Genomic DNA, 16,792 nt, shown 5'->3' with positions numbered 1-16,792 from the left:
TCCTCTTTAGCACCCTCTTTCCTTCAAGATACACGAATTCATTTAACAAATGCTTATTAAGCACCAGGTAAGTGTCACTTTACTTCACATTTGGAATAGAGAACAGCAAGGCCCATCCCTGCCCTCAGAGAACTCACATTTTCGTGGGGATTCCCAGCTCAGAAGTGTCTAAATACTCAGCTTACTGTCTTGTTTTCTCACTTGCCATTTTATACTTCCCTTGCACAAGGTGATTCCTGAGTTCCCACCACATTGCAGAAACTGCCCTTGTTTTGGTTAAGAGTGACCTAATTACCAGTCCCTCTTAATCTTTATTTTAACCTTTGATACGCTTATTCCTTGATGTCTATGATGAATTAGTTTGTAGTGACTGATTAATTGCCAGTACATTTGAATTAAAATACAGCATTGAATCATTAACAGAAATTACAGCAAGTTGTCTAAATAATTATTTTCTGTAATTAGTTACCACCCTGACGTGAATAGAATTCTGCAGGTAGGCTGTGAGTCTCGAACAGAAGTTCCTCTGAGACCTGGCTAGAACTATGGGAAATACCTGGTTGGGATTATAACAATAAACATATTCGCTCAGCTGCTTCCTCAAGGATTAAGCTCATAAATCACCTCCTGTACCAACACGAAATTCAAAATTTTCATTGTTAAATAACAGAGGACATGAAAGCCGTTCCCATTTGGCAGTTTATACGGATGTGCTAACACAGTCATGATTTGTGTTCCCAGTCCCTTCCTTCCACTGCTCCTCACCCCAAGGCAGGCAGAACCTTTTTGGTTTCTTTCGGGTAATTGTTTTTAGATTTGTGCTGATCAGTCATGTGATGTTTTTTCTCTGCCTTACTCTTAAGTGTTCTGCTTGCCCCTCTTACGTGGGCTCCCTCTCCATCTTCAGAACTTGACCTGAGCCTTCTCCCTGTTTCTCCACCCCCAGACTTTTCTTCTGGGCATCAGCCCTGGGAGACCCCACCTCTTTAAAGGGCTTCTTTATCTGCTCCTGGCCTTTTACGCCCATCGTGTCTTGGTGCCTCTGCTAACTGTCTGTCGTAGGAACACCCAAGCCAAAACTCGAGTTATACTTTTGTTATCTGTACCCCACCGGCCCCCAGGGGCTGCTTGGACTTGGGTGTGCCCCTTGCACCAGCCGTGCTTGGTTCTTCCGGGTTAGTTGCAGTATTTTAACTAACTCTCTCTTCCTCTAGTTATGTCCTGTTCCAAGCTGTACTTTATACTGCTGCCAGGGAACTTTGAAACCCACCCTTTTGTACCCAAATTTATATAACCCTTCAGCTATAACTGAAGTGAATGGGAAGCTATAGAGGGAAATGAGCCAGCACAAGAGGAAATGCCTTGCTGAACTCATTATTTCTCGAGTGTCTTACTTTTTTTTCCTGACATTTTAATCTTACTTAACTTAGGAAATGGTTGTTTATATTAGTTGTGAACATGATGAAATACCATATTTTGGCAAAATTCAACCATGACAACTTTTTAAAAACATTCTGTATTAAATGTTATTAGCAATGGAGTAACTGTGGTCCCTTCTCCAGCCATCTTCCTTGTCAGAGTAATCTTTGGGAAGGATGTTCATGATTTGTTGTTGTTAATAACTTGCAATTCTTAAACAGGTAACGTTCCAAGCCTGCAGCATATCTGAGGCTAGATACCTTTATGATCAGCTGGCCACCATCTGTCCAATTGTCGTAAGTAGAAATGACATTTTACTTTAAACGCTTCTTTGTCTAGAGGGTGCTTGTGCAGAATTTGCTGACCATGTGCTATTGAAGTTCACGTAAGACTTCATTCAGAAATGAACTGACATAAATAATATACATTCAGAGCTAATGGACTAAGACTGTAAGCTGTAAGAGTTTACTGTTGCTAGTAAGACATTTGAGGGTTAAAGTGTTAAGTTTGATTGCAGCCGTTTCCCCCTCCCATCCTTCACATTCTCATGTGAGAGAGGGGATGATTTAAAATGCCTCAAATCCGGAGCGCCTGGGTGGCTCAGTTGGTTAGGGTTCCGACTTCGGCTCAGGTCATGGTCTCACGGTCAGTGAGTTTGAGCCCCGCATCAGGCTCTGTGCTGACAGTTCAGAGCCTGGAGCCTGCTTCGGATTCTGTGTCTCCCTCTCTCTCTCTGCCCCTCCCCTGCTCATGCTCTGTCTCTCTCTGTCTCAAAAATAAATAAAAACATTTAAAAAAAATTAAAATAAAATGCATCAAATCCAAGAACTTGAGTCTCTTTTGGTGCCTTTGACTGTGAGAAGGCAGGTACAGACAGATGGAGTATAACTCCATAGGGGGTGCATAAACTGATTGTTCTAGACCAGAGATAACTGCATGGTGCTTTTCTCAGCTTGTATGTGACACTTTGAACCTGCAGGTGCTGACTCTTGTTTGTTTTTAGATGGCTTTGAGTGCTGCGTCTCCTTTTTACCGAGGCTATGTGTCAGACATTGATTGTCGCTGGGGAGTGATTTCTGCATCTGTAGATGATAGAACTCGGGAGGAGAGAGGACTGGAGGTGGGAGTGATTTTCCTTAATAGCCTTTTAAATCAAGCAGGTAAAATGGGGTTATTGTAACTACTTGCCATTTTGAAAGTCTCCCTTAAATTTTTGTCTTGAGTGGGTTAGTCACATATGGGAAGAAATTGACAGGTTATCAACCTGTCTTTGATGTCCTAGTGTTTGTGTTGGGTGAATACGTGGGAAACACGATTTGGTTTGGGTGAGGAGGTTTCATCACTTGTTGAAATCTGTATTTGTTTCATCCTCTTCTAAAACTAGTAGTGCTATTTTTCTATATTTTGGAAGTCCGTGCTGATGGGCTGCTACTACCAGAAGGCTTTTTGGTGCTACGTGAATGTTTTGTATATGAAGATTTCTGCCGTGGAATCTGTTGTCAAAGATTATTTTGCCACATTGAAAGGGGTTAGGTTTGCCTAATAAGCGTAGGTTAGTGCCTCTTGTTTTATATGACTGTGCACCTCTCCCAAGCTGGAGTGTGCATCAGAACCACCTATGGACATGATTAAAACTAGTCCCCCAGGCCCATTTTCGATCTAATACACCAGTATCTCCAGAACTGGGACCGGGGCATGATTTGTAAAGCCGTTTCGAGCACCCTGGATGTTCTCCACCAGGACTGCAATACCACTGCTCTCGTCTTGCTGTGAGCGTTCGTACATTGTTCAGCAGGTTTCCGAAGGAGAGAGAAACTGTAAAGGAGAAATGATCTTAATAGCTTCGTTTTACATTAATGGGTTTGCTTCTAAACTTTGCATTTATTTTCTTAGCTTAGGAAGAATTAAAAGAAAAAAAAGTATATTTAAATCCTATCAGAACAGCTACTTAAATTACTTCCAAAGTTGTTAAAAACGTAATTTTCCGTAATAACTTCTCAGGATTAACTTATTTGAGGATCTTAAGGTTGGACATTTGTATGTAACTGTTATATATAAAAAATCATTTTAGTAGAACTATTTGGGGCATTAGTTTATTTCCAGAGGTTATTTTCTATGGCATTCATTTATATTTTTTTCAATTTTAGCCACTGAAGAACAATAGCTATAGGATCAGTAAATCCCGATATGATTCAATAGACAGTTACTTATCTGAGTGTGGGGAGAAATACAATGACATTGACTTGACAATTGATAAAGAAATCTACGAACAGCTGCTGCAGGAAGGTGAGTAGCAACTCGTGTTCTCCAGATTTGATTGTACACCTTTAGTTCTTCAAAATTCTTTACAACTCTTTGCCGACCCCTGGTCTGGTTTCTGTTCCTGGTGTGAAGTCTAGAACTTGTCTTATTTGGCTGCCTGTTCCTAAAGTTTCAAGTTTCTAATTCTGAGATCTTCTTAGCTTTTAGCAAATTAACTTACTTTGGAGGTCTGTATCTAGGTCCACACCAGTGCCCCAACCAGGTATTGTGTAAGTAGCAAATAAAACTCCGGCATGTGCTCAGGGTCTGTAGAATAAAACCGTGGGTGACATACAGAGACCGAACTAACCAGCCATTTCCTAAGCTTCTCAATGCCCTCTCTTCACACCTGCTGAGCTGTCCTGTCTCCTGACTGGACTTAGACACGGTGGAGCCTACAGCTTTGATGGGAGTCCTGTGTAATCTCTTGACAGGCATTGATCATCTCCTGGCCCAGCATGTCGCTCATCTCTTCATCAGAGACCCACTGACTCTATTCGAAGAGAAAATACACTTGGATGATGCCAATGAATCGGACCATTTTGAGGTATCTCCTCTAATTTTGTTTTTTAATGTTTGTTTGTTTTTGGGAGAGAGACAGAGTGTGAGCAGGTGAGGGGCAGAGAGAGAGAGACACACACACGCACATGCACAGGATCTGAAGCAGGCTGTAGGATCTGAGCTGTCAGCACAGAGCCTGACATGGGGCTCGAACTATTGAACCGCGAGATCACGACCTGAGCCGAAGTCAGATGCTTAACTGAACGAGCCATCCAGGCACCCCATCTCCTCTGTTTTAAATGCATTTCACTTCACTAACCAAGATGGAGGACATTTTCTGTACCTGTGTACAGCTAGTGATAGGAGAAATGTCCTATGCCTTTCATTATCTAGTGCAGTAAAGAATTAAGAAATTTTAAATTGGTTTAAAGTACCCTATTTTAGGATTCTGACTGGTTATATCTCTGGTTCTGCATTTTTTTCAATATTTTCTCCTGCTTGCATAAACGTGAAAAATTCAAACATGACACATGAAAAGATGGCTTCAGTTATTTCTGTGCTGCCAGCATATCACCCAACTTTTGTTAAATGTTTGTTTACCTAACAGGTCACACACCAAGAAAATCTCAAATGGTACCTTTTTGTATTTGTAAATTAAAGAGTACTTGCTATTAACAGTGAATAATCATCCCTTAATAAAGACCAAACCATCTTAATATTTTACTGGACATATGGAAAATTGGTTTTATTTTCCGTTTGTTTGATTTTATATAGAACATTCAGTCCACAAATTGGCAGACAATGAGATTTAAGCCCCCTCCTCCAAACTCTGACATTGGATGGAGAGTAGAATTCCGACCCATGGAGGTAAGATACACATGGGCAGGAAGTGACTTAAATATACCCGTCCTCTGCCCATCACCCTTCTGATGCTCTTCTCAAAGGTTCTTGGAAGGACATTCAAATCAAGTTTGTGCTTGATAAAAGCAGGTCTAAAAGCTAAGGTGGATTGATTTCTGAGAAGAGATTGTGGGCAGAGGGCTTCAAGCCCTGGGTGGGGGAAGTCGGAGCTGGCTTGGGAATGACATGATCTGAGGAGGGGCCTGTAGGGAAGAGCATGTTTGTGTGGTTGGTCCATAACTTTTCTGGGTTCCTGCTTGTCTAGGTTCAGTTAACAGACTTTGAGAACTCTGCATATGTGGTATTTGTGGTGCTGCTTACAAGAGTGATCCTTTCATACAAACTGGATTTTCTCATTCCACTATCAAAGGTAAGAATGTGTTTGAGGGTAGTGATCAGTCTAGGTATCTATGGATTATTATCTATGGCTCGTTTACATATAATATTTTAAATCTGACCTTATTTCGAATTTTCACCATTTAGAATAAGATGCTTCTCCCTCCACCCTATTCTCTTTTCCTTTTAAACCTAAGCTTAGGCTGTAGATTTTGGTACTGCACTGGTGGAGATTCCTTGAAAACGAAGTGCTAACACTAGCTCCTTTGCCCATTTGAAAGAGATTTGGGGTTGCTTTTGAATAACCACTTTTATAGAGGCTTTCAATTCAGGGTGATAGTTAGAATCCACATATTGATTTCATTTTCCCCCAAATGCCACTTTGGTGACCATATTAAAACTGAGAGGGGAATGTATAACTGCAGGGAAGGGTCACGTCGGTAGAATCACTCTGGAGGTGTTTCTGGACAATGTAGATGGGACTATCAGAAAAACAACTAATAGTTAATCAGCTTCAGCCCAACAAAACCAAAAAAGGAGCTCTCTGGAAGCAGTTTCCCAGCAAAGCCTTGGAACAATTTCAGGCCATGAGGCAGCAGCTAACTAACTAGAGACCTTTGGTTCTGGGGCCACTTGGTCTCTGGCCACAGAAAGTGTCTGGGAAAGGTGGTTGGGCCCAGTGAGGGGTCTGCTGAGGTTTTATTTCCAGAGAAAGGAGAAGGATAGCAGCCCTGTCAGAGCAAGCATGGAAGGAAGAAATAAATGCCTAACTCAGCATCTGCTCCCACCTCACTGCCTACTCCCTCCATCAGGTGGGACTTGTCCTGCCCACACACCCTGAGGGAAGTTTGGCCATCAGCCTGTCTCTGCCTGCTCTTAATGCCCAGGCCAAAAGTAAGCCACAGAATTGTGTGAGTCCATTTGCCCATATGGGTGTCCCTGCCAAGAGGGATCAGCCCATATAAGGAAAATTCCCTGTAAGCTACCCGCCTAAGCCTTTGTTAACAAGTATGAATAGATGTCTGAAAGTCCATAGAAAATGGGTAACTTTTAATAGCCTTAAAGGGCCCAGCTGGGTTTACAGAATGCCTTCTCCTCAGTGAACTAGTTAATTAAAGAAAAACGGAAGAATTCTTAAATGCTAATTAGTGCCCTTGAAAAAATTCTAGAGAAGAGTCATATGTGTAAAATAAACAAGAGTATGGACCAGAGAGCATTTGGAGAAGAGTTCTTAAAAAAAGCTACACTTTTAAAACTTCATATATTCACCAGTAGAGCCCATGTTACTGAAGATCCAAGTTAATGATTTGGGAAACCAAATTGAGATTTATCTCAGAATGACAGAGAAACGGAAATTATGGAAAAACTGAAACATGGAGAATTGATCTGGAAAGTTGAATGTTTGTAATACTTTAGGAGAGATGATCTGTATAAAAAATGGGATCCAGTAATCAGAGAAATAGAAATTTCTCTGACTGAAAGAGTCCATTAAGGGTGAAACAACTATTTAAAGAACCCAAATCTAGGAATTTCTGAATCCTAAAGAAGGACATCAACCATTTGAACAGGAGAGAGAATTCAGATTGGATAGCTACCAAGAGGAAAAGAAACTAGTTGATCTCCTTCCTCATCTACAACATCAAATGCTAAGAGATGGAGAAAAGTTCACAGAATCCATAGAGGTAAAGAAAACAGTTCTCTTCCCAAACTTCAAAATCCAGGCTATTCCTCAATAGATTATTAGAGCTAAAAGCATGCCAGAACTCTTACCAACTGAGGGGAAAGTGGAAGGAGATTTATAGTAGGTATCCTTTAATGCTTGATATTTAGAGAATTTCATAACAAAGCAAGAAAAACTAATAGTATAGAAGATTTTTTACTTCTAACCTGCTAGTTTAAAAGGATGGGAGAACGAAGAACTTCCCAGTGCTAATGAACAAAAATTTGGGGTGGGACTAACCACCTTGAGAGTGGTAAGACAGTATAGCCCAGAGAACATAAAATGATGAAAGTAAGATAAAAACAAATTTGAATAGACTATTCTACTAAAAAGCTAAAACAGATGATAGAAGGTAACAGCATAATGGTGTAGGGTGTTTGCCTACCTAAAACAAGGACAAGTGTGGAAGACAAAGGGCTAGGTAATGACCTTTAAAGAGATAGCAGAAATAAGAAACTAATAACAAAATTTGAGAAGTATTAAATGAAATAGAGAAAGCAGTTTTCTGTATTCTTCCAAGATAATGTTAGATTTTTGTTGTTGTTGTTGTTGTTGTTGTTATTCCTTTAACTATAGCAGACATTTCTTAAGGAGCATAAAAGAATTTAAAGGCACTGTAGTGTGGTGTCTCTGATATGGCTGCATTATGAGCATTAAATTCATAAATCACTTGTATTCCTTACTGGCTTTTTAAGCTGAGCAAAGGTGCTACCATCACCGTGCCTCCATTTGCACGTGTAGAAGTGGGCTACATGTGTTGTAAGAACATGTGGGATTCATGGAGGTAAATCACTTAGAGTGCCTTGTCTGTTACTCAATAACTGACAGGCCATATGATCAGAGAATGAGAATAAAAGACTAAAGTAAACCTAAGCAGTCAAACTGAGAATCTGAGGTGCAGTAGTACAGTATACTTGTAAGAGAAATTCAGAAAAGCAAAAATTAAAATAGTCCTTTGTGAACTTTGATCAAGGCTAAGAAAAAATTTTAGAAAAGAAAACCCATTTGTAGCCATGATGGAATTTTAGACTGTTATTTGGATATGTTTCTAGAAGTGTCTAGATTATTCAGAAGGTCATGTGTCTTAAACATGACAATGGAAATTGAGTATGGGAGACAGGCTCAGTAATCAAAGACTTGGCACTACCCATCCTAGTTCAACAAGACCCTTTAACTTGTACATGTTAAGATTCTCCTAAAATTTCATTATGGGAAATAAAGTACTACTTTAAAAGCTCTACTTTAAGGGTCTTAAAAAGTCATTGGAAAAATAAAGAATTGACAATAAAGATGTTTTTGTACGTGGAGACAAATGAAAATGAAATTACACAATGGTCCAAATTTGGGGGACAGAGTGAAAAAGCAGTTCTAAGAAGGAAATTCACAGCAATGCAGGCAGGCCTACCTCAAGAAACAAAAATTTCAAAGAGCCTTACATCTAAATGGCCTAGAAAAAAGGAGAACAAAGCCCAAAGTTAGAAGGAGGAAGGAGCAGAGCAGAAATAAATGGACACTAAAAAAATAGAAAAGATCAATGAAACAAGAACTGGTTCTTCGAAAAAATAAATGAAATTTAAACACCTTTAGTTTCCTCAAGAAAAAGGACACCAGTAAGTAAAATAGAAAATGAGAAGTAACAGCTGACATCACAGAAAGGACTATGAGAGACTACTACAGAAAATTACATGCCAACAAATTGGACAACCAAGAAGAAATGGGATACATTCCTAGAAACAGAATCTTCCAAAACTCTATCAGGAAGAGCTAGAAAATGTTAACAGACCAAATACTACTAATGACGTTGAATTGGTAATACAAAAACTCAGAAGTCCAGGACCAGATGGATTTACAGGTGAATTCTACCAAACATTTAAGGAAGAGTTCATACTTGTTCTCCTCAAACTGTTCCAAAAAATAGAAGAGGAAGGAGAGCTTCCAAATACATTATACTATCAAAACCAGGTGAAGATACTGTAGGCTCATACCTTTTGATGAACAAAATCCGAAAGTTCTCAACAAAATATTAGCAAATTATATTCAACAATGTATTGAAAGGATCATTCACCACAGTCAAGTGAGATTTATTCTGGGGATGCAGGCTGGTTCAGTAGTTGCAAATTAATGTGATAGACCACATTAACAGAGAACAATAAAAATCATTATTTTAGTAGATGCAGGAAAAAAAACATTGGACAAAATTCAACATCCATTCATGAACACTCCCAGTAAAGTGGGTTGAGGGCGAACATACCTCAACATAGTAAAGGCCATGTATGGAAAATCCACAGCTAATATCTTGGTTGGTGATGAAAAATTGAGAGCTTTTCTTCTAAGATCAGGAACAAGACCTAGTTAACATAGTCCTGGAAGTCCTCCTAGTCCTAATAGTTGACAAGAAAAAGAAATCAAAGCATTTGAATTGGTAATGAATAAGTAAAACTCATTATTTGCAGATGACATGATACTATGTAGAAAACTCTAAAGAGCCCACCAGAAAAACCTATATGAAATAATAAATGATTTCAGTAAAGCTGCAGGATACAAAGTCTGTTGCATTTCTATACACTAATAACCAAGTAGCAGAAAGAAAACAATTTTATATTCAGTTAAACCAAAAAAAAAAAAAAAAAAAAAACCTAGAAATAAACTTAGCCAAGGAGGTGAAAAACCTACACTCTTGATGGAAGAAATTGAAGATGACACTAAGAAATGGAAAGACATACCAGGCTTATGGACTGGAAGAATATTGTTAAAATATCTCTACTACCCATAGCAACCTGCAGATTCAATAAACCCCTATCAAAATACCAACAGTATTTTTCATAGAACTAGAATAACCCTAGAATTGTATGGAACCAAACCAAACCAAAAAAAAAAAAAAAAACAAAAACAAAACAAGTTCCCCCAAATAGCCAAAGCAGTCTTGAGAAAGCAAAGCTGGAGGTAACACAATCCCAGATTCCAAGATGACATACTACAAAGCTAGTGTAATTGAAACAGTAAGGTATACTGGCCCAAAAATAGACATATAGGTGACATATAGGAACAGAATAGAGAGGTCCAAAATAAACCCATTCTTATGCAATCTATGACAAAAAAGGAGACAAGAATATACAGGAAAAGGCAGTCTTCTCAACAAACGGTGTTGGGAAAACTGGACTTTCTTACCCCCTACACAAAAATCAGCTCAACAAGGATTAAAGACCTAAATGTGAGACCTGAAACCATAAAACTCAGAAGAAAGCATAAGTATCAATCTTTGACATGTACTGTTAGCAATATTTGTCTAGATTTGTCTCCTCTGGCAAAGAAAAGCCAAAGACAATTATTGGGACTACCTCAAAATAAAAAGCTTTTGCATAGAAAAAAAAAAATCATCAGCAAAACAAAAAGGCAACCTACTGAATAGGGGAATATATCTGCAAATGATATATGTGATAAGGGTTTAATATCCAAAATATATTTAAAAATCTCACCAAAAGAGGGGTGCCTGGGTGGCTCAGTCGGTTAAGTGTCTCTTGATTTTTTGCTTAGGTTGTGATCTCACAGTTCATGGGATCGAGCCCCACATCAGGCTCTGTGCTGACAGTGCAGAGCCTGCTTGGGGTTCTCTCTCTCTCCCTCTCACCCTGCCTCTCCTGCTTGCGTGCGCTCTTCCTTGCTCTCTTTCAAGATAAATAAACTTAAAAAGAAAAAAAAAAAAACTTCACCAAAAAAAAAAAAAAAAAACACCCACTTCAAATCTATCTGATTAAAAAATGGACAGAGGACCTGAATAGACATCTTTCCAAAGAAGACATACAGATGGCCAACAGACATGAAAAATTCTTCAGCATCACTAATTATCAGGGAAATACAGCTCAAAACCACAATGAGATACCACTTTACACCTGTCAAATGGCTAGAATTAAAAAGACAAGAAATAACAATGTTGGCAAGGATGTGGAGAAAAAGGAACCCTTGTGCACTCTTGGTGGGAATACAAATTGGTGCAGCCACTATGGAAAACAGTATGGAGGTTCCTCAAAAAATTAAAAATAGAATTACCATATGATTCAGTTAATTCAACTGTTGGGTATTTACCCAAAGAACATGAAAATATTAATTCAAAAAGATACGTACCCCTACTATGTTTATTGCAGTATTATTTACAGTAGCCAAGATACAGATGCAATTCAAGTGCCCGTCAATAGATGGATTAAAGATGTGGTATATACATATACAATGGAATATTGCTCAGCCATAAAAAAGAATGAGGTCTTGCCATTTGCAACAATGTGGATGGACCTAGAGAGTATTATCCCTAAATCAGAGAAAGACAAATACCTTATGATTTCACTTCTGTGTGGAATCTAAAAAAGAAAAATGAACAAAAAACAGACCCATAAATACAGAGAACAAACTGATGGTTGCCAAAGGGGAGGGAGTGGGGAAGTGAGTAAATGGGGAAGGACAGGGGGAGGTATAGGCTCCAGTTATGGGATAAGTCACCGGGATGAAAGATAGAAGCATAGGGAATATAGTCAATGATACTGTAATAGTATCATATGGTGACAGACGGGAGCTATACTTGCAGTGAACACAGCACAACAGTTGTTGAATCACTGTGTTGTACACTGGAAACTAACATAACATTATGTGTCACCGATGCTTTGATAGAAAATAAAGACACTAATACTCGGGACCCATAGTCAAAAGCTCCGATTTAACAGGTCGTGTGTGTGGCCTGGGCATACCACATGACCTAGCAGTCTTCTGGGTATGTACTTCTTAAAAAAAATATTGGGGCTCATGAATAGTTGATGTGGCCAGAACTACCGGATTGGACCCTCTCTTCTTAGAGAGGTTCTAAACATACTGGTGACCCTCTGTTCTTAGAGGACTAATCTTATTCCAGATCTGACTACCTATCAACTCTTTTCCTTTCCTCACCAGTGAGGAAAGCAAAACCCTAGTGGTAGGGAAGGCATAGCACTGAGCCAGAAGTTCTCTGGGTTCTTTGCTTTTTGTAACCCTGGCATCTTGTGTGAGTCACTGTGCTGGGTGAAGAGAACCCACCACCTGCCCTCCACAGATTTCTTACAAGGTTCAGTCACAAAGGTATTTTGAAATGCAGACAGCCTATGTGAATGTAAGTTTTTGTTGTGATTTTTTTTTTAAAGTAAACTTCTCTTAAAGTTTTCTCATTCTTACTAAAAAGCACATACTAATCTGTGTTGGAATGACCCAGGCCCTACAAAAAAGTGAAGTCTCTTGTTCCAACCAGTAAGCATTGAAGTGAAAGTAGAATTCTGAGGGGGTGAGTCTTAATTGCAAAAGCAAGGAAGGCACCACACCTTCTCTGTTGGATGGAGAATGTTCTGATGTAGCCATGATTATTTTTCTCCCTTAGGTTGATGAAAACATGAAAGTTGCACAGAAACGAGATGCTGTCTTGCGGGGAATGTTTTATTTCAGGAAAGATATTTGCAAAGGTATTCATTCTCTTGGATTTCTAGGGTCACTCATTTTATTTTTATTTTCTAAGTGTTTATCTTGAGAGAAGTGGTGTAGGCACGTGCCAGCCAGGGAGGGGCAAACAGAGGGGGAGAGAGAATCCCAAGCTGGCCCTGGGCTGTTAGCATAGCCCCAACACGGGGCTCGATCCCATGAACCCTGAGATCATGACCTGCGCTAAAATCAAGAGTCGGATGTTGACCCTACTGAGCCAGCCAGGCACCCCAGGGTCACTCACTCTAGGCTTTCACAAGCCCGTAAAGCTCCTCCATCCTTTCATCTGGCAGGTGGGAACACTGTGGTGGATGGCTACGGGAAGGCCCAGAACACCTCGGAACTGACCACGGAGGACTACACCCTGATGAGCATAGACACCATCATCAACGGGAAGGTAGAGGCCCTGCCCATTGCACCTCACCACCTGCACCAGTGGACTGGGCACTAATTATGTGTCCCGCTTCTCCTAGGAGGGTGTGTTTCCTGGGCTGATCCCGATTCTGAACTCTTACCTTGAAAACATGGAGGTGGATGTGGACACTAGATGTAGTATTCTGAACTACTTAAAGCTAATTAAGAAGAGAGCATCTGGTATGGTATCCTTTGCTTTTGTTTGAAATCTTAATGGAGGCAGAATCTCACAATCTTACAATATTGTTTCTTAATGTAGTCTTTTCAAATATACCATATTTTATCAGTGTATTTTTCACATTGAGGTCTCTGCAGTAGGAGACACCTTATAATCATTGACATTTTAATTATAAGAACTTTTTTGTCTTACCAGTTCATAAAGCAGTGGTGCATCTTTAAGTTGATGGCATCTTGGACAATGAAATACAGTATCTGAATTGCCTTTTAGTCATTTATGGGAAGCTGTATTTGTTGGACATCATCATCAACAGCTCTATAGGGCTAAGTAACTCTAGGTTAAATAAGTGACAGCCACGATGTCTGCTTCTTCAGCCACCTTGCATACAGTGAGCACCCCAGAATCCTCTTTTTTGTTTTGAGATCACATTGACCAACCATGCCTACCAAGGGCCCAGCACAAGGGAACTGTCAGCTGTGAATAAGAGTAACAATGTCATCTACATTTCACTTGAGGCTTCCATAAACTTCCTGGAGTCTCAAAGGATACACCCTCCAAAGATGGTGTATCTGCCAATCTCTCCCTTCATTCTTAACTATTCCTTATTTTTTTCACCTCTTTGATCAAAGATCAAAGTTCTGGGAACTCCATACCCTACAGTGCCTGCATCAGTTGCAGCTCTTCAGCTCAACAGGAGGACATGTGCTCCAGTACATGTGTTCGTTCCCTTTTTTGATTTCTTTCCAGTTTTTTTTGAGGAATAATGGACATGGATCCCTGTGTGAGTTTAAGGTACACAGCATGACGGCTTGATTTACATATATTGTGAAATGATTACCACCCTAGTTAAGACCATCTTCTCGTATAGACAGAATAAAAAGGAAATGTCCCCTTGCCTGAGAACTTCGATCTGCTCACTCCCCAGCTTGTCTGTCACACAGCAGGCAGCGTTAGCTCTAGTCCTCGTCTTTGTGACATGCTAGTGGCTCCCCATTTCTGAAGAGGTGGCTGTGTCCCCAACTGAGTGCATCTAACCTTGGGACGCATGTGTTTCTAGTTACCTGCCTGCAACCTAAAATTCTTCCCCTGGAGTAATTCTTCTGGAAAACCTTTCTCCCCACCCTCTGGTGGGTACACCAGAAGGTCATACTGATTTTTCTTCAGGATTGTGTTTATGCTGGTCACTAAGTGGCAAGTTACAAAACAAAACAAAAACACTTCTCTTAACTTATGTTGTCTTAATTTTTTTCCCCTAGGAGAACTAATGACAGTTGCCAGATGGATGAGAGAGTTTATCTCCAACCATCCTGACTATAAGCGAGACAGTGTAATCACTGATGAAATGAACTATAGCCTCATCTTAAAGTGTAACCAAATTGCAGACGAATTGTGTGAGTGCCCGGAGTTACTTGGACCAGCGTTTAGGAAAGTGAAATACAGTGGAAGTAAAACGGACCCGTCCAACTGACATTCTGTAGAAGGAAAAACACATTGCTGTTTTATTGAAAAATGACCGCGTGATGCTCTGCCCATGAGTGGTATGAAGACCAAGTTCCAGAACAGCCCTGTGTCTTGGGCTGCTCAGCCCGAAATGGATTTAGAGGCTTCCCTTCAGTAGGTAAATCTAGAGTTTATACAGTGTACGTGTACATAGTAAAGTATTTTTATGATTAACAACGTATTTTAATAACCTTGTATCTAAAGTCACTGTGAACTGGCTTGTACATTTTCTTACTCTGGAACACCTACTGACTAAACAGTTTTGTAAATGTAACGTACTGGTGACTGTACTATACCTGCATTCCAGAGTTGAAGGCGTTTACTGTAAATTTTTGGTTTTTTTAAAGCCTTTACCAGGGACCTGATTCACTGAAATTTATCACTTCATTTTAAAAACAGGTGGCCTTGTGAATTCTCTGAGTCGTCTCCTTTGTTGTATAGTTAAAATCACTATCGAATCCATTGAAATGCTTCAAGGGTAATCTATGTTGTTTCTTTTATAATTGGAATAGTTAACAGGTTGGTCACCCTCCCTCAAGCTTTCACCTCTAAATAAAGTCCATTGAACTGAAGGTACTTTTTTTTCTTTAAATTTTCTGATTTAGGCATTAGGAGACTGGTATCCCTAGTTCACCTGTGGTGATTAGGGAAAGTGATTTTGTTTGTTTTTTAAAGGGCAGAATTGTTTGTCCTCCTGTACACACCAAGAGTAATGTCAGCAATGGCACCAGCCCTTGTGTTGTGGCCCATGGGGATTCAGATTGCTGCTATCTACTTAAATTTTCAAACCAAATGCAGTTTCTGAAGTTTTTGTTCTGTTACTCTTTCTCTGGTTTCCAGTAAGCATATTGACATTCTTCCAAAAACCATTCTAGATTTTACCAAGGGAATATTCTACATAATGCTTATCTTCTCTGTGAAAATCATAAATGAATCATGATGTGCACTAAGTTTTGTGAATTAGGACCCTACATGTTTAATTGTAAATAATTTAAGTTTACACAATTGTCATTAGTGCATTCTGTTAAAGGTTTTTTTCCCCAATTAGTTAAGTCCTAACTGCTTCTGAAATAACTATGTATAGTAGATGATGCAAACCTTTATAGGCCTAAACACTTAAACTGTAATGCTAATTTTAACAAATCGCGATAAAGCTGCTTCAGCTAAGCCTGTGTATGTATAAATACTAGGGTTTGTGCTATGTTTCATACGTGTATTTTGGAGGATTAAAGAATGCCTGTTTTTTCATTTGCAGTTTGTGTAAATCAGGATGTAAAAAGGCAGATGAACTAAATGTGGTATGAGGAAATAAAACATGGAATTAGCATTCTGAAAACTCTTGAATGTGTGAGTTCCACAACTAACTGCAGCATGATGGGGATCAGAATTAGCCCAGATCTTCTGTGACGGTTCAGTCCTCAGATGTCTTTAGAAAGAAGCCTGCTCTCAAAGCAGGTGCCTTCTCTCCCTTAGTAGCTGGGACTTGCTCAATGGCTGAAAGAACCACTGGAAGCTGCTTTCAGGCTGGTCACACGGAGCAATACTGGGTCACCTAGGTGCTGTGGGCACTCGAAGCTGGAGACCAAGGACTGAATCAGTAAGCCCGACCGGGAGCTGTTGTCAACTCGTATCTTTGGATCAGCATCTCTCTCCTACCCCAGCCCCTTGTAATGTAATAATGTCCTTCATCTGGTCAGTTCACTTTTCTCACTGATGACTTTATCTGAATGACTCTAGGGCAGGACTCGTCAGACTAATCTGCATACAGATGTGTAGGGGTCTTAGTAAAGTGCACATTCTGGCTCAGTGGGCCTGGGGTGGGGCCCATGTTCCCCTACTTCTAGCAAACTCCCAGGAGACATGGCTACTGCCCTGTGGGCCACATTGAGTAAAAAGGACTTCGATCACGTTCTGGACCTCAGTTATAGACATGTCTGTTTAGGTCTCAAATGACACTTGTTTCTAATTCTAATGTGTTGTACCTAGATTTTTCTCTTACTGAAACCCAGAACATAGAAAGTAACACCTCCCTT

The 16,792-nt window shown here is 39.8% G+C and overlaps 1 protein-coding gene across 5 annotated transcripts in view; it reads left to right on the top strand.

Moving 5' to 3' along the window:
- GCLC (glutamate-cysteine ligase catalytic subunit) overlaps positions 1-16,095 on the top strand; it is a 50,510-nt gene extending 34,415 nt beyond the window's left edge. For 3 of the 5 annotated variants that reach the window (XM_049653833.1, XM_049653837.1, XM_049653838.1), the window contains exons 7-16: positions 1,641-1,715; positions 2,423-2,539; positions 3,567-3,705; positions 4,155-4,267; positions 4,996-5,088; positions 5,387-5,491; positions 12,570-12,651; positions 12,961-13,064; positions 13,141-13,261; positions 14,516-16,095. In XM_049653833.1, coding sequence (XP_049509790.1) covers positions 1,641-1,715; positions 2,423-2,539; positions 3,567-3,705; positions 4,155-4,267; positions 4,996-5,088; positions 5,387-5,491; positions 12,570-12,651; positions 12,961-13,064; positions 13,141-13,261; positions 14,516-14,727 — 1,161 coding nt within the window. In that variant the 3' untranslated portion in view covers positions 14,728-16,095. The remainder of the gene's footprint in view (positions 1-1,640; positions 1,716-2,422; positions 2,540-3,566; positions 3,706-4,154; positions 4,268-4,995; positions 5,089-5,386; positions 5,492-12,569; positions 12,652-12,960; positions 13,065-13,140; positions 13,262-14,515) is intronic. The other 2 variants (XM_049653836.1, XM_049653834.1) reach the window with 2 other exon arrangements.
- Positions 16,096-16,792: the final 697 nt, after the last annotated feature.

This window comes from Panthera uncia (assembly GCF_023721935.1).
Source record: "Panthera uncia isolate 11264 chromosome B2 unlocalized genomic scaffold, Puncia_PCG_1.0 HiC_scaffold_24, whole genome shotgun sequence".
Classification (NCBI taxonomy): Eukaryota; Metazoa; Chordata; class Mammalia; order Carnivora; family Felidae; genus Panthera; species Panthera uncia.
This window is presented reverse-complemented; position numbering and strand designations above follow the sequence as displayed.